This window comes from Pongo abelii, chromosome 6 (assembly GCF_028885655.2).
Source record: "Pongo abelii isolate AG06213 chromosome 6, NHGRI_mPonAbe1-v2.0_pri, whole genome shotgun sequence".
NCBI lineage: Eukaryota > Metazoa > Chordata > Mammalia > Primates > Hominidae > Pongo > Pongo abelii.
The window spans coordinates 136108961-136132260 of record NC_071991.2 but is presented as its reverse complement, the minus strand read 5'-3'; the positions used below and the strand labels follow the sequence as shown (position 1 = coordinate 136132260).

Genomic DNA, 23300 nt, shown 5'->3' with positions numbered 1-23300 from the left:
TTAACTCTGTGCACGTGAGGTCGTGAGTCTCAGAGAGATCAAGAGTTTGCTCCAAGTTCACTCAGTGAGGGACGGCAGGAGCTGGGACTGTGACCTTTGTGCTGACACCCAGTCCAAGACTCTTCTCCTTACATCTTGTCGCTTTTTTTTTTTCTCCAGGAACTAAGTGGCTCCTCCATGGCCCCCATCATGACCACAGTGCAATCTAAAACAGCCCCTCCCACATTTAACAGGACCAATAAATTCACAGCTGGCTTCCAGAATATTGTCGATGCCTATGGCGTCGGCAGCTACCGGGAGATAAACCCAGGTAAAGATCCGATGAACTGCACAACTGGGCAGCTTGAAAGTGAAAACTGGTAAGATGGACCCTTGAGGTGACCGAGGAGGTGAACTTGTTAAAACTGTGAGGCTTGGGGCTAGGGTAGTAGCTGTGGGAATCGGAGGAAGAAGTAGGATAGTAGGGGCAAGTAGTAGGATTCCTAAAATCCTCCTTGGTTTCCTAATACCCTGTGGTGTCGTCTATAAATGATGATTGGTGAAAGAGTTGTTCTTTGTCTTCACCTGTGCACCCTTAAACTGCAACGTCATCAGGCAGCTGAAGTCAGTGTTCATTTCCTTCACCAATACAATGAGGGCCCTATCTTGGCATCTTCACAGTCCTGTAGTTATTGTATGGGAAAGACACCAGTACACAGAACTTAGAAGACTCGATTCTTGGTGTCCTAAGCTGTGGAATCTTGCTAGCTTGGTTAATAAAATAAAGGTGTAGGCTGGGTTCAGTGGCTCATGCTGTAATCCCAGCACTTTGGGAGGTGGAGGAGGTGGATCGCTTGAGATCAGGAGTTCAAGACCAGCTTGACCAACATGGCAAAACCCTGTTTCTACTAAAAATACAAAAATTAGCAGGGCATGGTGGCAGGCACCTGTAATCCCAGCTACTCAGGAGGCTGAGGCAGGAGAATCACTTGAATCCAGGAGGTAGAGATTGCAGTGAGCTGAGACTGCGCCACTGCACTCCAGTCTTGGTGACAGAGCGAGATCCTGTCTCAAAAAATAGATAAGATAAAATAAAATGAAAGGATAGACCAGATACCCTTTATCCAAGCAGCGCATGGTGATTGTTATTCTCCACCCTGAGGCCCAGTTGAATTTGTGGCCTGTAATGCAGGGGCCTCCTGGGTTGAGGTCCCTGCGAGCAAACTGCTGGTGGTGTGTGGTGCATGTGAATGGTGGAGAAACAGACAAAAGATGGGTGTGGAGAAGAGTGTAGAAAGCACCTAGAGAAAGAAAGCTGATCTTGTGTTCCATCAAACTTTGTGATTTTTTCTATTTTTTTTTTTTTTTGACTTTGTGATTTTTGACAAGTCACTTAGCTTCTCTAAGCCTCAGCACATCTGTAAAGTGGGGAATAAGAATGCCTACTCATAGGCTGGGCGCAGTGGCTCATCACAACACTTTGGGAGGCCGAGGTGGGAGGATTGCTTGAAACCAGGAGTTCGAGACCAGCCTGGGCAATATAGCAAGACCTCATCTCTACAGAAAATTCTAAAAATTAGTTAGGCATGGTGGCACACACCTGTAGTTCCAGCTACTCAAGAGGCTGAGGTGGGAGGATCACTTGAGCCCAGGAGGTGGAGATTGCAGTGAGCCATGATTGTGCCAGTGCACTCCAGCCTGGGTGACAGAGCAAGACCCTCTCTCAAAAAAAAATGGAAAAAAAGAATGCCTAGAAACAGATGCACTCATTTATGTGGCAGCTAAGCATGTGTCAGGGTAGGGATGGTGAGGAAAGACAACCAGAAAGACTTAAGGAAACCCGCATGCAAATCATGGAGCTGTGGCAGGGAATCTGAGGTGAGGGCCCCAAGGCTGTGCTGAGGCCTCAGGCGTTGTGTGTCTCCCCTCCACAGCCCCCTACACCATCATCACTTTCCCCTTCCTGTTTGCTGTGATGTTTGGAGACTGTGGTCACGGAACCGTGATGCTCCTGGCCGCACTTTGGATGATTCTGAATGAGAGACGCTTGCTCTCCCAGAAGACAGACAATGAGGTGAGTGTCCATTGACCGTCTTGCCCCCATTCATTTTCAGAATATGAAAATCTGTATGTGGTTTTCCCCACAGAAATAACACTTTTTTATGAAAAATAAGGGAGAGAAGGAAAGTAAAAAAGAGCCAAAATTAACCTAAAACTTCTGGCCAAAGGTAATTCCTTTGGATGGTTTGGTGCTGTTCTGTTCAGCATTTTTGGGTTTCTGTTCATGAATTGATAAGGCATCGATTTTTCTTTTTCATTATATATTTTTTTCTAACTCTGATTTTTTCCCTGATTATGAAAGCAATACATAATCATTGTAAAAATTAGAAAAATGCAACCATCTAATGACCTAGAGAAAAATCACCATGAATGCTTTTGGTTATCTTTCCAATTTGTTTGTGCTTATCCACCAATTTTTCAAAAATTGGCATCAAGTAATGCATACTATTTGTAGTGTTTTTACTTAAAATATAAGTATTTGTTCATGGCAGAAGCAGCCTGGGACCCGTGTTCTTCTGAACACTGAGAAACCCTGAACATTGTTTCCCCACTCTTAAGTTTCTCCACCTTCGCAGAATGCTGTGAAGGCTGAGACAACTCAGGAGGGTGCATTGGTTCAAACTTTATTAACTGGCCGGGCGCAGTGGCTCACACCTGTAATCCCACCACTTTGGGAGGCCGTGGTGGGTGGGTCATTTGAGATCAGGGGTTCGAGGCCAACGTGGCCAACAGGGTGAAACCCTGTCTCTACTAAAAATACAAAAATTAGCCGGTCATGGTGGTGGGTACCTGCAGTCCCAGCTACTCAGGAGGCTGAGGCTGGAGAATTACTTGAACCCGGGAGGTGGAGGTTGCAGTGAGCTGAGATCGCGCCACTTTACTCCAGCCTGGGTGACAGAGAGGGACTCCATCTTAAAAAAAAAAAAGGATATCTGCAATGTTTTATTACAGGTTGAATTAATTACAGCTAGGTCAGCGATGTCGAGGTTAGTGAGCAGAATCAACCTGTGACCAATATAGTTTTCCATGCCAAGCTTAAAGATGTAATTTTGTATGGTAAACATTTTGAGTTTCAGAGTTACACGTCAGCACTTCTTGGAATGATTGGCACACATTATTCAGTATTATGAGAAAGCACTTTATTCTTCTCAGCAGACATAGTCAGACAGGGACTCAACTTTAGAATGACAAGACGCAAAATGAGTATATATCTGACTTGTCATAAATGTAGCAGCCATGGGAGGCCAGTTTAGTGCTTATTTCCTGGAAGCACCTGAGACAACAGCCACCCACTTTCAAATCCCTTCCTAAGCAGATGAGGCCTTGCTTGCACTTCAGTTTATGTGCAATGGAAGAATCTGAGGCATGCATATATATATATATATATATATATATATATATATAAAATATATTATATATATTATAAAAATATATATAATAAAAATATATATATTATATATTATAAAAATATATATTATATATTATATATTATATATATTATAAAATATATATATTATATATTATACAAAAATATATATTTTATATATATATATTTTTTGAGACAGAGTCTTGCTGTGTCACCCAGGCTGGAGTGCAGTGGGGCAATCTCAGCTCACTGCAACCTCCGCCTCCCGAGTTCAAGTGATTCTCCTGCCTCAGCCTCCTGAGTAACTGGGACTAATGTGCATACCACCACATCTGGCTAATTTTTAGTAGAGACGGGGTTTCACCATGTTGGTCAGGCTGGTCTCAAACTCCTGACCCCAGGTGATCTGCCCACCTTGGCCTCCCAAAGTGTTGGGATTACAGGTGTGAGCCACCACGCCTGGCCTTTTTTTTTTTTTTTGAGACAGAGTCTTGCTCTGTCATCCAGGCTGGAGTGCAGTGGTGCAATCTTGGCTCACTGCAGCCTCTAACTCCCAGGTTCAAGTGATTCTTCTGCCTCAGCCTCCCAAGTAGCTGGGATTACAGGCATGCACCACCACGCCCAGCTAATTTTTGCCTATATGGTTTTGGTTTCACGATAACAAATACCAGCCTAGGACTTTTTGGTGCACCTATATGTTCCAAAAACCATGATGCGTGTGCTCTTCCTGTTTGGATGATTGATGTCTGCCTTGGTCATGTGGCCCCCCCCAAGGGTGCCTGCAACCGGTGATGCTGGAGATATCCTGTAGAACGCTTCCCTCCGGGGTCTGCTTCAGAGCCCACTGACAATCATCCTCTCTGTCTCTCTGAGGCCAGATTTGGAACACCTTCTTCCACGGGCGCTATCTGATCCTACTTATGGGCATCTTCTCCATCTACACGGGTTTGATCTACAATGACTGCTTCTCCAAGTCCTTGAACATCTTCGGCTCTTCTTGGAGTGTCCAACCCATGTTCAGAAATGGCACATGGAAGTGAGTTGACAGACAGAGATGGTGCAGTCGCTGGCCATCCGGGTGGCCTCAGTGTCTGTTTTCATAGTTGGGGGAGTCTACACCTAGCTCTACTCAGAGGTGCACTTGAAAATGCAAAACAAATAGGCCAGGCACGGTGGCTCATGCCTGTAATCCCAGTGCTCTGGGAGGCTGAGGCGGGCAGATCACCTGAGGTCAGGAGTTCGAGACCAGCCTGGCCGACATGGTGAAACCTGGTCTCCACTAAAAATACGAAAATTAGACAGGTGTGGTGGTGGGTGCCTGGAATCTCAGCTACTCAGGAGGCTGAAGCAGGAGAATTGCTTGAGCCTGGGAGGCAGAGGTTGCAGTGAGCCGAGATTGCACCACTGCACTCCAGCTTGGGTGACAGAGTGAGACTCCATCTCCAAAAAAAATAAAAAACAAAAAAAGTTAGCCAAGTGTGTTGGCACGCCTTTAGTCCTAGCTACTTGGGAGGCTGAGGCAGGAGGATGGCTTGGGCCAAGGAGGTCAAGGCTGCATGAGCTACAATCACACCCTTGCACTCCAGCCTGGGCAACACAGCAGGATGCTGTCTCAAACAAAAGCAAATGAGAGGCTGGGCATGGTGGCTCATGCCTGTAATCTCAACACTTTGGGAAGCCGAGGCGGGAGGATCACTTGAGGTCAGGAGTTCGAGACCAGCCTGGCCAACATGGTGAAACCCTGTCTCTACTAAAAATACAAAAATTAGCTGGGCATGGTGGCACATGCCTGTAATCCCAGCTACTCAGGAGGCCAAGGCACGAGAATTGCTTGAATCCAGGAGGTGGAGGTTGCAGCGAGCCAAGATCACACCATTGCACTCCAGACTGGGCAACAGAGCAAGACTCCATCTGAAAAAAAAAAAAGCAAATGAGGAAAGGGTTGGTTTTGCAATGCTGTCTCCCTGTATTTGTCCTGTGGCTGACAGAGTTGGGGGCAGGGGACACCTGGTAAGGATATGTGGGGACTGTAGAATAGAGAGAGCTGGAAGCTCTCTAAATCCCCACAGTCCACCCTTCCCCTATGCATTCCACAGTGATTTTATGCAGTTAATCAGACAAGCCGTCTTCAGAATGGAAACACAACCTTTTAGGAATGGAGACTTTATGGGGAGAAAGATTTTAGAGTTTGAGAGGTAGGTCAATTTAATGAACTGGGGGAGAACAGGGGACTCTGGAGGATAGGGGACTGTGAAGTGAACAAATAGAAATTGCGACAGCCTTGTGATTTTGGGGGTGATCTTAGGCTACGTGCATCACGTACCTGAGATTCCCGCAGTAGCGTGAGGGCTAATTTGTAAAACCTACATATCAGTGGTGACATTTCCTAACATCTGTCTCTGCCCAGCTCCTTTGGGTCAGCTTAAGATTTCCCTGTCTTATTCTGGAACTTCCGTTTGAACAAATGAGAAAAGAGGACCAAAGTGAAGGCTGAGATAGGTAAACATGTTCGCAATCTCTTTTCCCATTCTTCCTCTCCCAAGGAAGGGACTTCACGGGTCTTACTGGCTCACCAAAATCTGTGGTGAACATCATAAATGGGGGACAGAATGAACAATCAATTTCATCCAAGAGTTTTTCAGTTAGAAAAGATTCAATCCTGGGTTTCTTTCTTTTTTTTTGAGACGGAGTCTTGCTCTGTCACCGAGGCTGGAGTGCAGTGGCGCGATCTCGGCTCACTGCAAGCTCTGCCTCCTGAGTTCACGCCATTCTCCTGCCTCAGCCTCCCGAGTAGCTGGGACTACAGGCGCCCGCCACTACGCCCAGCTAATTTTTTGTATTTTTTAGTAGAGATGGGGTTTCACCGTGTTAGCCAGGATGGTCTCGATCTCCTGACCCATGATCTGCCCACCTCGGCCTCCCAAAGTGCTGGGATTACAGGCATGAGCCACCGCGCCCAGTCTCTTTTTTTTTGAGACAGAGTCTTGCTCTGTCACCCATGCTAGAGTACAGTGGCGCAATCTCAGCTCACTGCAACTTCCACCTCCTGGGTTCAGGCAATTCTCCTGCCTCAGCCTCCTGAGTAGCTGGGACCACAGGCACACACCACCACGCCCAGCTAATTTTTGTATTTTTAGTAGAGTTGGTGTTTCACCATATTGGCCAGGATGGTCTCAATCTCCTGACCTCGTGATCCACCTGCCTCGGCCTCCCAAAGTGCTGGGATTACAGGCATGAGCCACCGCACCCAGTCTCTCTTTTTTTGAGACGGAGTCTTGCTCTGTCACCCATGCTAGAGTACAGTGGCGCAATCTCAGCTCACTGCAACTTCCACCTCCTGGGTTCAAGCAATTCTCCTGCCTCAGCCTCCTGAGTAGCTGGGACCACAGGCACACACCACCACGCCCAGCTAATTTTTGTATTTTTAGTAGAGTTGGTGTTTCACCATATTGGCCAGGATGGTCTCAATCTCCTGACCTCGTGATCCACCTGCCTCGGCCTCCCAAAGTGCTAGGATTAAGGCATGAGCCACACGCCCGGCCCAATCCTGGGTTTCTTTTGACAAAGCTTTCCTGAGGGCACTCAAGGGGCTTGATGTTGGCACAGAGAGGCTCCAAGAGACTGTAGACATCTTTAGTGTGGGGTAAGGAGACTCTAATGCAGTCCCTTCCTGTTTCTCTGCTAGGCCTAAGTTCCCTGAAGTAGAGATGGGATTCCCCACCTTAAATATAGAAAAATAAAAATATAGAAAAATGAAGGATAAAATGTTTTCCAGAATGACATACAGACAGCTATATCTGTGATTTTTTTTTTTTTTTTTTTTGCTTTGCAATTAGTATTCTAAAGAGATGCCCAAAAGAACAAAACTTTCATAAATTTAAAAACAAATTAGGCTGAGCACAGTGGCTCACACCTGTGATCCCAGAACTTTGGGAGGCCAAAGTGGGAGGATCGCTTGAGCCCAGGAGTTCAAGGCCAGCCTGGGCAATATAGGGAGACCCTGTCTCTACATAAAATGAAAAAAAAAAAAATTAGCTGGGCAGTGGCACGTGCCTGTGGTTCCAGCTACTTGGGAGGCTGAGACAGGAAGATCATTTGAGCCTGGGAGGTTGAGGCTGCAGTGAGCCATGATGGCACTGTTGCACCCCAGCCTTGGCAATAGAGCAAGAATGGCACTGTTGCACCCCAGCCTTGGCAATAGAGCAAGACCCTGTCTCAAACAAACAAACAAACAAACAAACACATTCATTCATACACTTAGTTCTGCTCTTTAGATTTAAACTCATAAGTATAGAGATGAGTTTTATTTTTTATTTATTTTTTATTTTGAGGTGGAGTCTCGTTCTGTGGCCCAAGCTGGAATGCAATGGCGAGATTTTGGCTCACTGCAATTTCTGCCTTCCGAGTTCTAGCGATTCTCCTGCCTCAGCCTCCCAAGTAGCTGGGATTACAGGCGTGCGCCACTACGCCCAGTGAATTTTTATATTTTTAGTAGGCACGGGGTTTCACCATGTTGGCCAGGCTGTTCTTGAACTCCTGACCTCAGGTGATCCACCTGCCTTGGCTTCCCAAAGTGATGGGATTACAGGCGTGAGCCACCGTGCCTGGCCGAGATGAGTTTTGAAACTTGTTCAATCTGCATAATTTCACCCAGACTACCAACATGAAATTCCATTTCCCATGGAGTATGATTGTGAAAGGCCTGAGTTAACTGTCTTGTTACCACTCTGCAGACATGGATATGAATGCTGTTCTCTTATGCATCTGCAAATGTCTTCTTCCCCAATTCAAGACTCTTTGGTCTTGAATTGGAGCAATGCTCAGCCATATGTGAAGGGTCAGGAGTATAAGGCAGAACCTCATTATCACTGTGGCAGAAGAAAACGACAGCTGAAGTACACAGCGAGCTGATTCTGGTCGCCAGCTGCGACCTGGGTCTTGGACCTGCTTCCTTGATGGTTGAAAGACCACTGAAAACATTTCTGTAGTCACTGGAGTTGGGCGTATTGACTCAGCAAAGGAAATGGTGCATCATTGGGAAAACCATCTCTATTAAGAGGGTATTAGAAAGGGCTTAGGGGATTTAGCCTTCGTTAGGAGGCGGGGATGTTGGGTCATTTTTTGGTTTGGACTGTGTTCTTCTTTTTGCCTGTATTGAGGAATGACTGTGGAATGATGTTTTTTCTCGCTCTGTCATAGTCGCCAGGTGGCCTTGCCTGATGTTGCTGTTCTGTGAAGTTGCTTATGCTCAGCAGGGGATACGATGGCTTAGCTATGGGTGCCAGGCCAGTTCCTTCCTGTCAGGGGTGACTTTTCCCTTTATGAACACACAAACACTTCTCTGCTATGGAAATCCAGCCATTTGCATTGAGTCATGCCATTAGGATGGGGGTCATGTCTGGGCGAGTGAGTCACGGTCAGCTCCTGCCACTGCATATTGAGGGCCAGGACAGTAGGCCAGGCTTCCTGATTCCCTCAGCTGCTACCTAAGGCCCCCAGCACCTCACTGCAGAAGGGAGGGAGTGTATTTCTGGGCAGCCTGTCAAGACTGTCTGCTGTCTGTTCTTCATCATTTCATTATTTTTAAATTAAATTAAATTAAATTAAATTTTTGTAGATGGAGTCTTGCTCTGTTGCCCAGGCTGGAGTGCAGTGGTGCAATCTTGGCTCACTGCAACCTCTGCCTCCTGGTTTCAAGTAATTCTTCTGCCACAGCCTCCTGAGTAGATGGGATTACAGGCATGTGGCACCATGCCCAACTAATTTTTGTATTTTTAGTAGAGATGGGGTTTCATCATGTTGGCCAGGCTGGTCTTGAACTCCTGACCTCAAGTGATTCACCCACCTCAGCCTCCCAAAGTGCTGGGATTACAAGCATGAGCCACCATATCAGGCCGGTTCCTCATCATTTCAAATGCTCATTCCTTGGGCCCTTCCACAGATGCAGGTTCTTAAAAAAAATCAGCTCAACATTCTCATCCCCTTAAGGCTTGCAGAGACAGAGAGTAAGAAATTTCTGGTCTGGGCATCGTGGCTCACACCAAATCCCAGCACTTTGGAAGGCCAAGGCAGGCGGATCACTTGAGATCAGGAGTTCGAGACCAGCCTGACCAACATGGTGAAACCCCATCTCTACTAAAAATACAAAAATTAGTCGGGCGTGGTGACGCATGCCTGTAATCCCAGCTACTCGGGAGGCTGAGGCAGGAGAATTGCTTGAACCTGGGGTTGGGGGGTGGGGGTGGTGGAGGCTGCAGTAAGCCAAGATCGTGCCATTGCACTCCAGCCTGGGCAACAAGAATGAAACACAGTCTCAAAAAAAAAAAAAAGAAAGAAAAATTTCTTCCCATTGACATCCATTCTTCTGGGTGAAAAGGGGACACAGATTTAAAGACATACAACAGGTTACATGTTTTTAGAGTTAAGTTTCATAGCAGTTGAGGTGTATATGTAAAAAAACCATCCTTCAGAAGCAGCCCCAGTGTTCCCTGGGGAGACTTCCCAAGCATGTCCCTGGGCTGGGGTTTCTTTCCTGTGTGCTCCCAGTGTCCCTGCCTTCTACCTCATTTCTGATGTGGTACAAATCCTGATTTCCCTTCCTTCTCCTTCCCTTTCCCTTTCCCCTTCTGTCCCCTCTCCCCCTTCTCCCTTTTTTTTTTCCTTTCAACCGAGTCTCACTCTGTTGCCCAGGCTGGAGTGCAGTGGTACAATCATGGCTCACTGCAGTCTTGACCTCCCAGGCTCAAGGCAGTCCTCCTGCCTCAGCCTCCCAAGTAGCTAGAACTAAAGGCATGTGCCATCACAACCAGCTGATCTCAAACTCCTGGGCTTAAGGGATCCTCCCACCTCAGGCTCCCAAAATGCTGGGATTATGAATGTAAGCCACTGCTCCTGGCCCTGATTTTCTTTACTATAGCACATCAGGTTGAGATCTCTTTGGAAACTCAGATTGTAGCCTCAGTGCTTAGAACAATCCTTGATGTGTAGTAGATATTGAATCAACCAGATTGATGAATTGCACCAACAGTTGGGCTTTGATGGTCAAGTTTATGACTGGTGGTACTATAGTATTTTTTCTGCCCCGGTTGATCATTGTTTGTTTTTCTCCTTTTCTCCCTCTAAAGTACTCATGTAATGGAGGAAAATCCATATCTGCAGCTGGACCCAGCCATACCAGGAGTGTATTTTGGAAATCCATACCCATTTGGGATTGATCCGGTAATAATGTCTTCTTGGGTTAAATATTTATTATGTGAACTGTCTTGTGGAGGAGAAGGAAAGGCCAACAAAGCCTGTCAAATCAACAAACTTGTGTTGAGATAAAATAACTTCTGCTCACGCTTTTTTGACACATAGAGCCAGAGTCAAGTAAATGTTCTATCTACACCTTCTACCCAGCCCCATTTTCCATACAGTTCCCCAAACGTCTGCCTCTTTCTCCATCAGTCATATCCCTGGTGGTTAATAATTGCTTCTTTAAAAGGCACTTGGTTGCCTGGGGAGTATGTGTATTACATAAGCTATTTAGCATCCTAATCAAGTTTAAGTTCCCTGTTTTGTATTTTCTTGCAGTGGGAAACATTTCCCTATTTTCTAAAAAAGTGTGGATTTGCTTTTATGTTTGCTTTGTTTTCTGCATAGAATTGACGCTTTTTAAAAAAGGTATTTGCTTCATTTTATGTTTGTTATATCTATCTCAGTCAGCTAGATTTGAGCTAAGCAAAATGATACTTCCTTGCAGCCTGTAGATATAAAGTGTTTTTGAGGAGATGTAACACATGCCTGTTCATGTAAAGCTGTTTATTTCTAGTGGCTCAGTGCATGCTGCCACCAGGTGGCGGCCTTGTGCTCCAAATGAGCGTGAGTAGTCTAAAACTGAACCTGGCAAATGCTGTCCGTTTCTTCTAAGCTCTTTCTTTATGGGAGAGAACCTGAGACCTCAGTTTTCGTTGCTGACAATTAGGAGTAAATAGTACTAGCCCTAAAACTAGTTTTCCAGTCTCTCCCATCTTACAGGTCACCTCCTCTTAAGTTTTCCTGTGTCATCCCGCTATCGCCCGCCTCCCTGCCCTTATAAAAACATAAATTTTGCCCAGGATTTGTTTATACTTGCCACCCAGGGACACTTGCATTCTAAGTTTTATCAAAAGTGGTAAAGTCCTTGAAGGCTGGTTTCTAAGTTGCAAAGTGCTAAAAACTAATTTGAATTTTTGTGGCCTGCAAGACGTTGTCCTTGGTCAAAGGAATTTCATGTTTAGTAAGCAGGTGGAGAAGGAATCTAGACAGGGATGATCTTAGGGTCTGGTTGATCTTCCTTTATTTGGAATCTCATTGCTCCGATGGGCTTGTCTCTCCCCTCCACAGCCCACAGTTAATTCATCAGCAAATCCTGCCTGTCCATTTCTGCTCCTCAGACAGAGTGGAGCTACAGTATTTCACATTGCAGAACTGAGTAATCCTGAGTTTCTACTCTGATGCAATTTTGTCATCTGCTCACAAGTTAGAAAAGAAAGAAAATATGTCAGGGTGAAAGAGAATGTGGGATATTGAAAATAATGAAATCTGTTCCTAGTAACATTTAGAATTTTGAAAATTTCTGGTCTTTCTATCCTAAAATAATACATATATATGATTTAAAAAAATCTATACCACACAAAATATTATATAAAGAAAAGCAGGAGTTGGCCAGGTGTGGTGGCTCATGCCTGTAATCCCAGCACTTTGGGAGGTTGAGGCGGGTGGATCACTTGAGGTCAGGAGTTCGAGACCAGCCTGGCCAACATGGTGAAAACTTGTCTCCACTAAAAATACAGAAATTAGCTGGGCATGGTGGCACACGCCAGTAGTCCCAGCTACTTGGGAGGCTAAGGCAGGAGAATTGCTTTAACCCGGGAGGTGGAGGTTGCAGTGAGCTGAGATCATGCCACTGCCCTCAGCCTAGGCAACCAGAGTGAGAGCCCATTTCAAAGAAAAAAAAAGTAAAAATACCAAAATTAGCCGGGCATGGTAGCATATGCCTGTAATCTCAGCTACTTGGGAGGCTGAGGCAGGAGAAGTACTTGAATCTGGGAAGCAGAGGTTGCAGTAAGCTGAGATCACACCACTGCACTCCAACTTGGGTGATACAGAGAGACTCTTCTCAAAAATAAAAAATAAAAAAGAAAAGCAGGAGTTGCCTTTCCTACCTCTCTAGTTCCTGCAGTCCTGTTCCTCAGAGATACTTTAACAGAACATGTCTGTATTAGTCCATTTTCATGCTGGTGATAAAGACATCCCTGAGACTGGGTAATTTATAAAGAAAAAGATTGTGTGGGGAGGCCACACAATCATGGCGGCAGGTGAACGGCACATCTTACATGGCGGCAGGTGAACGGCACATCTTACATGGCGGCAGGTGAACGGCACATCTTACATGGCGGCAGGCAAGAGAGAGAATGACAGCCAGGTGAAAGGGGTTTCCCCTTATAAAACCATCAGATCTCATGAGACTTATGCACTCCCACGAGAACAGTATGGAGGAAACCACCCCCATGATTCAATGATTTCCCACTGGCTTCCTCCCACAGCACGTGGGAATTATGGGAGTACAATTCAAGATGAAATTTGGGTGGGACACAACCAAACAATATCAATGTCTGTGCCTATGTTACTTTGTATCATATAGATATATATTAATAAGGGCTTACTTTTTACGTAACACAAATTTCTACAGTGCATTTACTGACTGCATTTGGCATCTATTTGTGAATCAAATCACAAAATATTTAGCCTTCATCATAGCCTGGGCCCTTAACGCAGGAATCAGACTGCCTGTGTTTAAATCTTTGCTTTTCTATTTACTTGCTCTGTGAGTTTGAGCATGTTAACATCTCTATGTCTGTTTCTTCGCCTATAAAATGCATATAATAACAGCCCTAGGCCGGGCGCGATGGCTCACACCTGTAATCCCAGCACTTTGGGAGGCCAAGGTGTGCGGATCATTTGAGGTCAGGAGTTTGACACCAGCCTGGCCAACATGGTGAAACCTCATCTCTACTAAAAATACAAAATTAGCTGGGCATAGTGGTGGGTGCCTGTAATCCCAGCTACTTGGGAGGCTGAGGCAGGAGAATCGCTTGAACCCGGGAGGCGGAGGTTGCAGTGAGCCGAGATTGCACCATTGCACTCCAGCCTGAGCAACAGAGCAAGACTCTGTCTCAAAAAAATAAAAATAAAAATAAAAAAAACACCAGCCCTAACTCCTAGGGTTGCTCGGCAAATGAAGTTATGTTTACATGTAAAACCGCCAGAACAGTCTTACGCACAAACGTGGTAAATGCTCCTTGAATATTAGTTCCTCTTATGTTATTTCTTCCTAGGTATGTAAGTAACTTAATCTTCCTGAGGTTATGATAAATTACCTTATCTGTAAAATGAGAATAACTATATCTCATAGAGTTTTCAGTAGAACTAAATGAGATAGACACATCTAAATTGCTTAGTATGTGCTTGGTACTTAACTATTAACATTTAAAAATTTTCTATTTATTTATTTATTTATTTATTTAGAGACAGAGTCTTGCTTTCTTGCCCAGGCTGTAATGTAATGGCATGATTACGGCTCACTGAAGCCTCGACCTCCTGGGCTCAATCTCCCTCTTCAGCCTTCCAAGCAGCTGGGACTACAGGCATGCGCCGTGCCATGCTGGGCTAATTTTTGTTTGTTTGTTTGTTTTGAGATGGAGTTTCACTTTTGTTGCCCAGGCTGGAGCGCAATGGTGCGATCTCGGCTCGCCACAACCTCCGCCTCCTGGGTTCAGGTGATTCTTCTGCCTCAGCCTCCTGAGTAGCTGGGATTACAGGCATGAGCCACCATGCCATGCTGGGCTAATTTTTTTAAAAAGCTTTTGTAGAGACGGGGTCTCGCTTTGTTACCAGGCTGGTCTTAAACTCCTGACCTCAAGGGATCTTGCCATCTTAGCCTCCCAAAGTGGTAGGATTACAAGCGTGAGCCACTGCACCTGGCCAACATTTTTAATGTGTCCGATTTGGCTGGGTCTAAAGTGTACTAGCAGACCTGCTCTCACTGCATTGAGTGTGCCTGTGGGAACTGTCCAAACGGGTGGGTAAGGGGAATGCCGAGGGCTGGGGCAGGCTTGGTGCCACTTAGACGCCAAGGCCCATGTGAGGGTAGAGGAGGCATCTCTGGGGTCTGGGCACCTGTTATTGGAGTCCCTTCTCCCCACTTCCCAGCAGCCGCCTCCTCAGTGGGTGCCCCTCTGGCCTGGCTCAGGACATTGCAAAGGAAGGATCAGTGCAAATTAGCACCTGACCGTGTGAGCACATGTGTGTGTGTGATGGAGGGAGCGAGATGATTGTGTTTGAGGTTGTGTCTGGTTGGATGTTGGCCCCTTAACAGAAGCAAAGAAGTTTGGAGGAGGAAGTCATTTAGCAGAAAAGGTGAGAAAGCCATTGTGCCCTTGTCACCTTTGACATGTCCCAGAGCAAACCTGAAAACAATTTGGGATGTACCTCACATACAGGTGGGGACGGGGGAGGAGCAAGGACTTGGAATCCTTTCCACAGACTGGGAGTGGAGACCATGGGGCTGCCGAGATTTAAATGGGGAAGACGAATATTAGTGACTCTGGTCCTTAGCCAGTGTGAGACCCTAACTAACCCCTCCACCCACCAGCCCCCTGCACGACCACCCGGTGTGCTTTTCCTCATGTCAATATCATCGATATCATTTGGGGCAGGACAGGTACACATGATCCCCACCTGGCAGTGCTGTTTAAAATGGGCCGTGTAGAAGGCAGGGACTGTGTCTTGCGCATCGTGCTTACAAAGATTGGCTACAGGAACGGCTTCTTGAGAAGGGCCTGATGAAATGCTTTGTAATGCGAAGCACTACAGACTTTCAGAGTAAGAGGTGGTGTTATTAAGAAGGATCGGATACATTCACCGGCCAATGAGCTATAGGCCATGATTAAGGAAACTGAGGCAAGTTTGAGATCTTGCCTTAATGGCTCAGATTAGCTTTCCTCTTTTTTTTTTTTTGAGACAGAGTCTTGCTCTTTCTCCCAGGCTGGAGTACAATGGCGCGATCTCGGCTCACTGCAACCTCCACCTTCCAGGTTCAAGCGGTTCTCCCGCCTCAGCCTCCTGAGTAGTTGGGATTACAGGCACCCGCCACCATGCCCAGCTAATTTTTGTATTTTGGTGTAGAGACAGGGTTTCACCAGGATGACCAGGCTGGTCTCAAACTCCTGAGCTCAAGTGATCCACTTGCCTTGGCCTCCCAGATTATCTTTTCACATAGGATTTTTCTCCCCTGTTTTCCTCCAGCAATTTGATAATAGCACTAATGATCCTGTTACTTTTGTCATTAAAGTTGCATTTATAAAGGATTTCATCCTTTTTTCCTTTTTGGACTCTAAAATGTATGCATTGAGCTGGACTGAAATATGCAAGTGCAGTTCCCAGAGCGGTTTGCTCAGGGAAAGTTGTGCTGTAGCCCTCAACTCCAGTAGAACTTCTAAGACTCTCTCTCACTTGGTTTTTTGTCCCATTTCCCATCCAGATTTGGAACTTGGCTTCAAACAAACTCACATTTCTGAACTCGTATAAAATGAAGATGTCGGTGATCCTGGGAATTGTCCAGATGGTTTTCGGTGTCATCCTCAGCCTTTTCAATCACATGTAAGTTTCCTGATGCACTCTCTGCCTGCTCTGTCTGATCACACTGATGATGAATGGTGACAGAGCCACTGGTTTGGGACCTGCATCTCTCTGTGCAAGTTTTCTTCCTATGAGGGGTACTTCCCTGGGCATCTGGGCTTGAGCCAAGACAAGCTGGTTGGCTGGAAATGGCAGCACCTCCGTTTCTCCTGAGCAGAGTCTCTCCAAGGTAAGTGCTCCTCTGGCCCCAGAAATATTTGAGGGTTCAAAAAAAGACTGGAGGCCAGGTGCGGTGTCTCACACCTGTAATCCCAGCACTTTGGAAGGCCGACAGGTGGATTACCTGAGGTCAGGAGTTCAAGACCAGCCTGGCCAACATGGTGAAAGCCTGTCTCTACTAAAAATACAAAAATTAGCCAGGCATGGTGTCAGGCACCTGTAATCCCAGCTACTTAGGAGGCTGGGGCAGGGGAATCCCTTGGATCTGGAGGCAGAGGTTGCAGTGAGCCAAGATTGTATCACTGCACTCCAGCCTGGGTGACAGAGTAAGACTCCATCTCAAAAAAAAAAAAAAAAAAAAAGAAACCATTCTTAACTTCCAGGCTGTACAGAATCAGATGATAGTCTCCACTGGCCTGTGGGCCACACTTTGCAGACCCCTATCTTAGAGCATTCTTAGGAAAAAGCTTCCAAGTCCCCATTATATATCCTCTTGCCTTTAAATGTGCAACTGTGAGCTAGGTCTACATGCGAAGCTGTGGTCAGATCACCACCCTCTCTGTGTGGGCATGACCTTTGCTTTAGATGTTACTTCTAGACCGTGGTTCTCTCTGACTCTTTTGTGCAAAAGCACTTTCCAGTATTTCCTTTTAATTTTCTTTTCTATGCATCCATACAGGATTGCTGTTTGCTGGGGGGTGTGGGGTGCCGTTGTTTGCCAGTAGTGCAAAAAAAAAGATAGAACATTTTATGCTTTTGTGCTTTGAGAGAATAATTAAGTCCTAATGTTCCCTTGATGTTCTATCTTGTGTATGTGTGTGTTTTCCACCCCCAGATACTTCAGAAGAACTCTCAACATCATTCTGCAATTTATCCCTGAGATGATTTTTATCTTGTGTCTGTTTGGATACCTGGTTTTCATGATCATTTTCAAATGGTGCTACTTTGACGTCCATGTGTCTCAGCACGCCCCCAGCATCCTCATCCACTTCATCAACATGTTTCTGTTTAACTACAGTGACTCTTCCAACGCACCCCTCTACAAACATCAGGTATTTCTGCTTTTTTTTATTCTTCTTTTACTTACTTGATTATGTCAAATTTCGCTCCTACTCTTTTTTTTTTTTTTTGAGATGGAGTCTTGCTCTGTCACCCAGGCTGGAGTGCAGTGGCGCAATCTTGACTCACTACAACCTCCACCTCCTGGGTTAAAACGATTTTCCTGCCCCAGCCTCCTGAGTAACTGGGACTACAGGTGCACGCCACCATGTCTGGCTAATTTTTGTATTTTTAGTAGAGACAGGTTTTCACCATGTTGGCCAGGCTGCTCTTGAACTCCTGACTTCAAGCGATCCACCTGCCTTGGCCTCGCAAAATGCTGGGATTACAGATGTGAGCCACCACACCTGGCCTCTCTCCTACTCTTGAGTGTTGCAAAGAGTAGTTATTTGTAAAACTGAGCCATCTTGGCATCCAGTGGAGGGTGTTACATCCTTTACATTTCAAAAGGGTCTTATTAAATGAAGGTGCAAGCACTGAGGGCTATGGTGTGGCTCCAACCATTCTTATTGGGGTAATACATGAGAGGGATAATTGCAGACGGATTGAAGATTGTCTTGTACGTTGGCTATGAAGAAAGAAAAAAAATAACCCTTCAAATTGATAGGCTTGCAACTGTAGAATGTTCTATATGGCACATTAATATTTAATAATCTTTTATTCAAAGAGTAAACTCTAGCTAAATTAACAAGAATAATAATTGAAATAGAATCAAGAAGAGAAAGCCCTGTATTCACATGGGTAGACTGTTTCTGGAAAACCACAAATCAAACTCATGCTCTTCTGTGAGCTTCCAAAGCTGGTGGGAGCTGCTGTTTTTCATTTTTTGCTCCTTTTCCAGAGACAGTTCATCCCAACAGTTGCACTTTATTGCCACTCTGATTTCTTCCATTTCTCTTAGCCTCATTATCAACTTAATATTTTATTTTATTTTATTTTTGGAGATGGAGTCCCACTCTATCACCCAGGCTGGAGTGCAGTGGCACCATCTTCGCTCACTGTGACCTCCGCCTCCTGGGTTCAAGTGATTCTCCTGCCTCAGCCTCCCAAGTAGCTGGGATTACAGGCACCTGCCACCAGGCCCGGCTAATTTTTGCATTTTTAGTAGAGATGGGGTTTCACCATATTGGTCAGGCTGGTCGTGAACTCCTGACCACAGGTAATCCATCCACCTCGGCCTCCCAAAGTTCTGGGATTACAGGTGTGAGCCACCACGCCTGGCCAATATTTTATTTTTAAAAGGTATACAAATCCTATTGGAGCTGGATATAAAAATAACTCAGTGAGTAATTCTTTGATAACACAAATAACAGTAGCTTTTTCCCCTTGGCCTCTCCCAGTGATTAACCTGATCATATTATCTGAGGGTAGATTTTTACTAAAAAAGACCCATTTCTATAGGTCCTGATTCCTCTAGATGAAGCCCTGTGACTAGTTCCACAAGGCCAGCTGCCCTTCAGTGCAAAGGTTGTCCGTCGGCGATTGCGCCCATCAGATGTCGTAGTTAATGTCATGCTTCTACAGCCACGCCCCTTCTCATGAGTTCAATTCCTAGTTGTGTTCTCTTTCCCTACCCAAGCGTCAATAAGAAAAAGAAAAGGCTGGGCGTAGTGGCTCGCGCCTGTAATCCCAACACTTCGGGAGGCCAAGTCAGGCAGATCACCTGAGGTTAGGAGTTCGAGACCAGACTGCCCAACATGGTGAAACCCCATCTCTACTAAAAATACAAAAAATTAGCCGGGCATGGTGGCACATGCCTATAATCCCAGCTACTCAGGAGGCTGAGGCAGGAGAATCACTTGAACCCAGGAGGTGGAGGTTGCAATGAGCTGAGATCGTGCCACTGCACTCCAGCCTGGGCAACAAGAGCGAAACTCTGTCCCCCCACCCTCAAAAAAAAAAAAAAAAGAAGAAAAAATGCCTTGTAATCAGGTTTTCATAAGGAGTGAGTGTAGATAAGAATCAGAAGAAACAGGCACATTACCATTGGGCACCATTTTGTTATCATAGATGGTAACTGTGATGAGCCATCCCCAGAATGTTGACATGAACTGAATGTATTTTGAAGGTTCATTTACTCAGTGCTGGATCTAAGCAAACATTTATTTGGATTTCCCAAATAATTCTTTTCTTTTAAGGCAGAGAACTCAGATTCACCAAAATAGTTCGTGTGCTAACTGCTTTCATTAAGACTGAAGTCCTGGTCGGGCGCGGTGGCTCACGCTTGTAATCCCAGCACTTTGGGAGGCCGAGGTGGGCCGATCACGAGGTCAGGAGATCGAGACCACAGTGAAACCCCGTCTCTACTAAAAATACAAAAAATTAGCTGGGCGTGGTGGCGGGCACGCTACTCGGAGAGACTGAGGCAGAAGAATGGCGTGAACCCAGGAGGCGGAGCTTGCAGTGAGCTGAGATCATGCCACTGCACTCCAGCCTGGGCGACAGAGCAAGACTCTGTCTCAAAAAAAAAAAAAAAAAAAAAAAAAAGACTGAAGTCCTCACTTTGGAATATGCACTGAGTGTTGCACAGTGAATGCATGGCTTATCCAAATTTTTTTCCATTCAAAATCATTATTTGGAGTTGGTTTGTTTCCCCACACCCTAGTATGAAGATTAATTGTCTTGATACAGTTTGAAGTTTTCATAACCTAATTTTGCGGTTATGCAGCTGGGAGAGGCAATAGAAGTTAATAAAGTCCCTTCCCAACGTTGTCCTGGCTGTCTTTGAATATCAGAGGATAGCTACACACACACACACACACACACACACACACACACACACACATACATCCCGTTGCTTTGCACGTCATCGGGGGAAAATTCTGTTGCATAAAAATGGGCAAAGGGCCATGAGACAGCATTGTGTGCAGGTACCAGGATGGATAAGTTCAGCCTGGGTTCACATGGTCTCCCTCTTTTGGGCATTTAAAAGTAGAGTGAGGCCAGGTGCAGAGGCCCATGCCTGTAACCCCAGCACTTTGGGAGGCCAAGGCGGGCGGATCACGAGATCAGGAGATGGAGACCATCCTGGCTAACACGGTGAAACCCCGTCTCTACTAAAAATACAAAAAATTAGCCGGGTGTGGTGGCACGTGCCGGTTGTCCCAGCTACTTGGGAGGCTGAGGCAGGCAAATCGCTTGAACCTAGGAGGCAGAGGTTGCAGTGAGCCGAGATGGCACCACTGCACTCCAGCCTAGGCAACAGAGCAAGACTGCATCTCAAAAAAAAAAAAGTGGAGTGAGGATGGAAGATGGAACAGATAAAGTGTTCCCTCTATTATCAGGGTGAATCTTGTTACAATTGAGATAATAAATTGTCTCCTGGCATTTACTGCAACCTTGGGCAGAATGCTTGGAGAAACGTGAAGGCTCAAGAAATGTTTTTCTGTTTCCTTCGAGCACCGTGCTCTCAATCCTTCTCAGCAGCCCTGACCGAGCCTTCTGAGGCTGGCTGGTTCTTTTGACCATAGCAGCTATGAGTCACTCCTCTAAACTGGTCACTGGGGTGTGTATAAGAAAGGAGGCAGGGGTGTAAGGATGTGAAAGGTGATCTGGAGCAGGAATATAACAGGGACTCCTCCAGGGTTTCAGCAGAGGCCTGAAGACCGCAGCTGCCTCACTCCAAAGGGAAGGCGAGAGAGACTGAGAGTGAGTTCAAAGTGGGTAACCCAGAGCCTGTTGAGTAACTCGCCCACATTGAAGGGATGAAAGTCAGGTAGCGATGGTGAGGAACTTCTTTTTTCTTTTTTAAGAGATAGGAGCAAGAGAGCTCAGATAATTATCTAGGACTCAAAATATAAAATTACCGGTTGAATACTGTTTGTGACTTAAACTGACCCAAGGACTTTAGAGTACCACCGAGTGACTGGTAAAGTCATGAGGCCTGCCATAGTTTTCATCCAGACCCAGGTGAAAACGACCCCCATGGGACAGAGTTGAAGACAAGGGGTGCCTTTATAATGTTTCATGCGTACTTCTTGTTTAAAAGATTGGTTACATATGGTACAAGGGGCTACTCAGAATAAGGAATACAGAGAGTTTCCAGTGTCTACCCTGTGTCGAACATTTGGAAACACTGGACAGATATTTCTCTATCTGCAAGGGGAATATTCCAGATGTGAAGGTGAATGGATTCATTGAAATGCTTTAGATCTCTCAAAATAAAGTGCTAGTGAAGTGGCCCATAGTGGTCATTTTCATCACGTAAAGTGTGCTGTTCTGTCATGTGAAAATGTTGAGATCTCGCCATTTTGGTCTTGCAGCAAGAAGTCCAAAGTTTCTTTGTGGTTATGGCTTTGATCTCTGTGCCGTGGATGCTTCTGATTAAGCCGTTTATTCTTAGAGCCAGTCATCGGAAATCCCAGGTAAGGGCTGTTTGTTTCAGTTCACCCTACTTTGCATAGGAATGTGGGTTTCTGGAAAGATAAATCTTGGGTTTAGAGAGAATTGTCCTGGGCTGCCAGGGCTGGAAGAATGGTGTCGAGGAACTGACCCGCCCTGAGTATGTTTCGTTCTATGGAGCTAGACTTTTCCACTGGGCCATCTTATTTCTAGCAAGACACTCTATTAAGGGCAAGCACGTTTAAACCTTATGTCTTGGCCGGGCGCAGTGGCCCACGCCTGTAATCCTAGCACTTTGGGAGGCCGAGGCAAGTGGATCACCTGAGGTCGGGAGTTTGAGACCAGCCTGGCTAACATGGTGAAACCCCATCTCTACTAAAAACACCAAAATTAGCCAGGCATGGTGATGGGTACCTGTAATCCCAACTACTTGGGAGGCTGAGGCAGGAGAATCACTTGAACCCAGGGTGGTGGGGGAGATTGTGGTGAGCCGAGATCACACTACTTCACTCTAGCCTGGGCGAAAGGGCGAAACACCATCTCAAAAATAAAATAAAATAAAATAAACCTTATGTCTGGCATACTTTGTTCAGGGTGTATGTGTGCTGAGTCTCATGGTAGTTAATGATTTATAAGGGTCTGAATGTGATTGTTTTATTAGTTATAAATAATATTTTATTATAATTTTACTTTTAAAACAAATATTAAAAGCTGTTTTTCATTAATATTCTAAAGTTGTGAGACTTTACTGTATCATGTTACAGATTGTGTCAGAGAATTAGAAGAGTAAACAAATTCAATTAGGTCAGTTTTTGTTTGTTTGTGATTTTTCCCCTGTTGCCAAATACCAGGTTCAGCCCACTTTCTCTTTTTGTCTAAACTGCCCCTGAGCCTTAGATGTACTCAGCGGGTGAAGCAGAGGTTAATATCAGCCTGAACCAAATAGGATTTAGGAAGATTAACCTTCCAGAGGACGTCAGCATCTAGCTCTGACACACAGACGGTTTGAGATGGTCGTTCTCTGCTTTCCTCTATTAGTGAAAAAGATTAAGCGGAATGTGCTGAGACCGTGTATGTTTTAAATGGTTGTAGATGTGTTCAGATTAAATTCCATTTTTCTAAGATCTTTGTTGGATATTGACCTGGACAGGCAGCACAGTCAGGGACCTAGACATGACGAGACTTGAGTTCAGGAAGTTTGTCCCTATGTGATGCTCTGTTTCTCTGTCACCTGCCTCTCCTCCCACTGTCTCCTTATTTTCTGCCAGTCTGAACTCGTTCCAAAGCTTAGCTGAAATGGAATCTATATGAGGTATTCATAAAGAGGAAGACAAAGCAAGGAAGACTTGGTTATTGTTTGGTTAACTGGTGGGAGAGCAAGGTGGTTGAGGGTTGTTGAGGTGGGTGCTTGTCCAGACAGGTGACCAGGTATTTCAAAGAGGGTGGCAAATACCTGTTTGGAGAAGTAGATGCAAGTTTTTTTTGTTTCGTTTTTTTCTAGAGACAAGGTCTCTCTCTGTCTCTGAGGCCAGAGTGCAGTGGCTATTCACCGGCGCAATCATAGCTCACTGCAGCCTCTGACTCCTGGGCTCAAGCCATCCTCCTGCCTCAGCCT

At 45.5% G+C, this 23300-nt stretch overlaps 1 protein-coding gene across 2 annotated transcripts in view; it reads left to right on the top strand.

The window, feature by feature from the left end:
* KIAA1549 (KIAA1549 ortholog) overlaps positions 1-23300 on the top strand; it is a 282292-nt gene that overhangs the window by 237542 nt on the left and 21450 nt on the right. For both annotated transcript variants that reach the window (XM_054560668.2, XM_054560669.2), the window contains 7 exons: positions 160-310; positions 1914-2053; positions 4285-4442; positions 10531-10624; positions 15969-16087; positions 17121-17337; positions 21607-21708. In XM_054560668.2, coding sequence (XP_054416643.1) covers positions 160-310; positions 1914-2053; positions 4285-4442; positions 10531-10624; positions 15969-16087; positions 17121-17337; positions 21607-21708 — 981 coding nt within the window. The remainder of the gene's footprint in view (positions 1-159; positions 311-1913; positions 2054-4284; positions 4443-10530; positions 10625-15968; positions 16088-17120; positions 17338-21606; positions 21709-23300) is intronic.